The following is a 5,738-nucleotide window of genomic DNA, read 5'->3' on the forward strand; positions in this document are numbered from 1 at the left end:
AGACTCTATTTTTATTTTTTTTAAAAAATCATAAAATAAATAAATACTATGTAATCTAAAATTTGACTGTAATGTATATGTTATCTACTAAATTTTTACTACAAGACACCTTGGTTAAACAGTACCTTGGTTTATCCCCTGCCTCCATAGGAGAACAATTTCTGATAAACAGATGGCGATATCCAATTTCCCTTTTCACAGCCTTCAGCTGGGCTCATGGGACTCCCGAACAGAAGTAGAATTCCCCAGCCTCTCCTGCTATCTGTAATTGACTGTAATTGAAAACTGTCAGTCAGCCCCTAGAAGCTGGGCTCCTCTTTCTTTTCTCACCCTCTCACTGCCAGAAGCAGACCTAAAGGGAGACACCTTGGACTCTAGGGATGCTATGGCTAGCTCAGTGATCAACCAGCACTTGATCTCTGCCCGTCCCAGCAGGGACTTCAGTCCAAGAGAGAAGTCAGCCTCCACCCAGTTTAAGACACAGTCGCCTGAGCTCATGCAACCAAACCCATGTGTTCTCAATGTCCCCTGTTGTCCCACCACCCTCGCTGTTCTTACAAACATCTTCCTTCAGGTAGATAGATCATCTTGATGCAACTCAGGTACCTTTTTCCCCATCCATTAATCAAAGTAGTTGTCCACTTCCTGCTAAAAGTAACTGTCAACCAGAGAATACACTAAAGTAATTATGTATCAAGTCCAAGACCTGGGCAGCCATACTGTTTCCAACTTTAAGAATGAGTTATGGGCCAGGCAGTGGTGGCTCGTGCCTTTAATCCCAGCACTTGGGAGGCAGAGGCAGGCAGATTTCTGAGTTTGAGGCCAGCCTGGTCTACAGAGTGAGTTCCAGGACAGCCAGAGCTATACAGAGAAACCCTGTCTCGAAAAACAAAAACAAAAAACAAAAAGAGAGAGAGAAAAATGAGTTACAGGACAACTAAGAGTTGTATACTTTTTTATTTTACTATTAAAATTTTTTGGTAAATATTGAAATCGGTTAATCTTAAAAGTAAAAACTAAGCATATATTTGTCTTTACACATTATATACACTCAAGAAATAAATAATGGTCTGAGCATTTTTTAAAAAGCATCAGATATACAAACAAAGCTTCAAGCCAAGTGGATAAGCACATGACCTACAGAGGAGTCAGCTCTCCACACTTCCATTACCAAACCCAAGCTGGGAGTCGCAGGATGCATGGCTGGCCACTAACGAGCTTCACTTTGGCTAGAAAGCAATCACAGAAGCACGCCGGGGGCTGGAGAGGGCACTCCGTGTGAAGAGTCAACTGGTTACGTCTTCAGAACTTTGGCATGAAATAGTGATATATATACAGTTGGTACAATACAAGAATGTCCATTACAAACCAAAGCAGAATGATCACTCTCCCACCCACCCCTCCGCCTCCAGGTTGACAGCACACTCAGAAAAACTTAACCCTTCCCCCATGAGTTCTTCTGCTTGTGTCTAAGGAAAAGGTTTAGATTTTATGGATAGCTCTAAAGAAAAGGATCCCCTGCTTATCACATCGGATAGGAAATAGCTGCAGGCATCCTTATGGAGTTTCATGAACTCTGCCTCCAGGAAACCTTGCTGGGTCCTTAGCTTGCCCCGCCCCCCACCATCAACTTGATATGTCATCTAAGCAAGTGACTGAACTCCCCTAAGCCTTGACTTGGTAAAACAGGAATAATAACAGCTGCCTGCTCCCTGCACTCTAATTAGGCGGCACACAGGCAAGCTGTCTAAAAACTACAGAAGGGTGTCTCCGGGTATCACATTTATCAGTTCACATTAAGATCTAGAATAGGGGGGCTTTCCTCCAGGAGTTTAACAGATAAGGCACTGATGTAAAAGCAAACTGCTTCATGGGAGAAAGAGCGCTGTAGCAAGCGTCAAGCCAGCTCTGTCCACGGCACTGGTTTCTGCACAGCCAGGTATGTAGAACTCATGCAGTACCGTCTAGCTCCCTAACCAGCAGAGACTTTGCTCCACCACTGTGGCCAGCACGCGTGATGTTCCTCTGCTTACTGTTTTGCTAGTGATCAAGGGTGGCCCTCAGAGGAAATAGTACATAAAGGCTTCGAAGCCCAGGCTCTCTCGGCCTGTAGCCCTCGCCTTGATCCCTTCTGTCTTTAACTAACACAGGCATTTTCAGGGCCCCCCCCCCGAGAACTTGAGAGATTACGGGGCTCCCAATCCCATTGGCTCCAAATGCCAAAGTTGAGTCATGTGTCTACCGCCTGGTGCTAATTAGTTAAAGTGCCCAATAAATGTTTGTTCAGCCAAAGTATGAAGAATGTAGAAAGGAAATGCCAACAATGTGAACTTCAGAAGGTGATCTGGGAGGCAGGGTGAAATATTCAGGATAGAACCAGGATCCATTAGTACCTCGTATAGGAAGGCAACAGTCCCAGCCTGATCTACAGTCCCCTCTCTAGGAAACAGGGTTGCCATTATGTATGGCACGAGTCAGCTCCTGAGGCAAAGACTTGTCACTGAGGTTCAGTGAGGCCAAACAGCTGCCAACCTTCCACACAGAGCCACTTCAGAGCCCGTGTTCCCTGATGTTGGACAAAGCCAGCGCTCACCCAGCGACAGCGAGAGCATCCCCAAGTGTACAAGGCTCTGGCCATTCCAGTGCTCACACACAACCTGGACTCAGCTTCCTGAGGTGGCAACAGAAGTTTGGAGTTAGAATTGTCAGCAAGAACTTCAGCAGTGCACAGGCCTCTTGGGGGAGAAGTCACAGTTGTCAGGGGAGACAGGATGAACCCAGAAAGCAAGCTCCTCGTGGGGCTCAAAGCTGAGATCTTCCCATTAAGTGGGTCTTCAGCAGTAACTTTCCTCCATGTGCGTGGACAGTGGGGTGTGGGTGTGGACATCAGGACTTCCTGGGCCCTCAGGCCAGCTTCTCGAAGGGACTGGAAGGAACCACGTGAGTACAATGTTAGGTCACTCACTAGCAGCAAATGGGCAAACCTGTACCAAGGGGTATCTACCAAGATGTGAACCAAGACACACAGACAGGCTAATTTATTGACTTGGCCTGAGGAAGAGAAGAAGATCCCCTGTGGAAACACCCATAGGGACGTGTCTAGGCTGCTAGGTTCACGTTACAGTCAATGCATTTATGTGCTTTGTACAACACAAACACACACACACACACACACACACACACACACACACACACGTACGTGTAAAGAGAATTACCAAACTTCTTTAAACTTCCTTGCATACAAGATTCTCCTGTGGCAGGAAGGGAACAAGATTGAGTCAAGAGACCTGAAGTCTAGTCTCAACGACAGGAACTCTCTGAACTTCGCTCTCCTTATTAGGGAACAAGTTCATGCCAGGAAAGAGAAATCGGAGGGCACTGCCCATGACTAAGGACACCAGGACTTCCCGGTGCTCCTTCTTTGCTTGTCCCTGTTGTGTTCTGTGCCTTGGAGAGGAAATAAAGGGCTGACTTGTTTCCCAAACAGAAAAAAAGTGTGAACCAAGTTACATAAGCTAGCACATTCTAGGACAGCAATGGTAAGGGAGATAGCACCTTATCCCTTATGTAAGTCCTTGTATGGTTTACAGTCTATCAATGAAATTAAGGTACCCAGGAGCACTTTGAAAGAGGAAAAATTAAATACAAACCAAAAAAAAAAAAGGATTATGATAATGATGATCAAATGAGCCTGCACTAGACTGTACCCCTTAATGGGGGGGGCAGTCTTCAGCTCCCGAGACCTTGTGATTGCTATGTTCAGGGTCTGCTGATACTCCTCAGCAGCAGCCAGATCGGCTGGGGGTGCACCCAGGCACCCTAGGTTGGCAGATGGTCAATCACAGGGGATCCCTGAGCATGGTTTGCTTCCTAATTGGTACCTAAGCAGAAGCTGGTGCTTCACCTGAGCAGGTGAAAGCTCTCTACCGAAATGAGCAGGCTTTCCTATGAAAGACCCGTCATATGGCCAGGGAATCTCAGGAGAGCTACTTCATCTTCCCAAGCCTCAGTTTTCTCAGTGTCCACAGACACAATAACACCTGCTTCCTGAGGGTGTCAATAAAAGTAACCGGTTCTGTAAGTCGTCAGATGCCCGGTGGGCACATGCTGAGTGCCCAACATTCCGGGCAGGATTATCACCCAGTGCTCTGCTGCGGAAGGCAAGGGGCAGGGAGTGAGCTCAGCTAGAGAGCCTCCTTCCTTCAGACGGTGTTCTGGCTTAGATGATGGCATATGACAGGCTCCTTGAAGGATCCCATTGCCACACACCGTGACGTGGGCCTTCCCCCAACTGGAATCATGTGGTCCGCACTGAGCAATGTGATACCACACAGGAGAGCACCTCTGTCTCGCTTTGACTCTACACACAAGCATTTCTATAACTCAAACTAGGGAGAATTACGCACAGCAACATCAGAACATCAGCTCATACCAACCCGGGTTCCAGAAAATCCGATATATGGGGTTATATCTTGCCCTCCCACCCTACTACAGCCTAGTGGCAGATGAGGCTAGGAAACCAGGCTTCTCCCCCACCCTGCTCACCACAGAAAGTACCACCCTCCTACGATGAGAGGAATGGATGCCAGTGCTGGGGTCTTATGTACATGTACAGTGAGCACATAGAGAATAAGACAGAGCGAGGGGCAGAGGGGCAGCCATACTCCCTGAGGCCTCATGGTTTGGCTTTGGCGTTTGTCTTGCACACACCCTCCACCACGAGAGTTTTATGAATGAGATCCTTTCCACTGGTGGCCATGGGCAAGTGGAGCATAGGGAGTGCTAGTTACCTGGTTTCGTTTTTCATTTTCCAGCCATCCTGACACTCGTGAAACCACAGCTCCTGGCCAGGAGAGATGCTAGTCTTCATAAGGTCTTGACTGCAAAATACCACTCTAAGAGAAAAAGAGAAGCCACGGTTGTTAGACCAAATTCTAGACAGTGCGTTCTGGATTCAACATATATGGGAAAGGGAAAGAGAGACTTTCAGTGTGTTGTATCCACTGCAGAGCCTTCAGGACTGCTCATCAGTCACTGTTGTGGGACTGCCTATCACTCCTGTAGGACTGCCTACCCATTACACAGAACTGCCCATCTATTATCACTCCTGCAGGACTGCCTATCCATTACACAGAACTGCCTGTCACCGCTGGAGGACTGAAACTTGAAACTGTTCTATAGTTTTGAAATGAATGGTCAGCCTTCCCACCAGACTCGAGGTCCCTATAGGACAGTGCTATGAAATAGCCACTGACAAGAGCATTGGAGCTCAACTACACACCAAAATCAAAGGGCTGGACCAGAGAGATTACTTAACAGTTAAGAACACAAGCTGCATTTAGAGAAGAGAGACTTCTTTCCTCTGCACCCAGGTCAAGTGGCTCACAGCACCTGTAAAGAATTCAACGTCATCTGGACTCTGGGAGTATATACCTGCACTCATGTGCACACACCTACACATACACACGTGTGCACACACACACACACACACACACACACACACACACACACACACGTAATTTAAAATTAAAAAAAAAAAGGTTCAAGGCACGGACAGCCAAAAGCATAAGAAAGAATCAAAGGCCTGATAACCTTCGTTTCACAATAGTTTGTGGCTAGACCACACAGCCTTGGTAATGTGATTACCACACTGATGATTTGCACTATTTGGTTTTTTTGTTTTGTTTTGTTTTGTTTTTTTGAGACAGGGTTTCTCTGTATAGCCCTGGCTGTCCTGG

The 5,738-nt window shown here is 46.9% G+C and overlaps 1 protein-coding gene across 2 annotated transcripts in view; it reads right to left on the minus strand.

The window, feature by feature from the left end:
- Positions 1 to 938: 938 nt before the first annotated feature.
- Lipg (lipase G, endothelial type) overlaps positions 939 to 5,738 on the minus strand; it is a 25,530-nt gene continuing 20,730 nt past the window's right edge. For both annotated transcript variants that reach the window (XM_031366044.1, XM_031366043.1), the window contains exons 9-10: positions 4,791 to 4,895; positions 939 to 2,926 (exon numbers count right to left, since the gene is read on the minus strand). In XM_031366044.1, the coding sequence (XP_031221904.1) occupies positions 2,905 to 2,926; positions 4,791 to 4,895 (127 nt within the window). In that variant the 3' untranslated portion in view covers positions 939 to 2,904. The remainder of the gene's footprint in view (positions 2,927 to 4,790; positions 4,896 to 5,738) is intronic.

Source organism: Mastomys coucha, unplaced genomic scaffold (genome assembly GCF_008632895.1).
Source record: "Mastomys coucha isolate ucsf_1 unplaced genomic scaffold, UCSF_Mcou_1 pScaffold13, whole genome shotgun sequence".
In the NCBI taxonomy this organism is placed as follows: domain Eukaryota; kingdom Metazoa; phylum Chordata; class Mammalia; order Rodentia; family Muridae; genus Mastomys; species Mastomys coucha.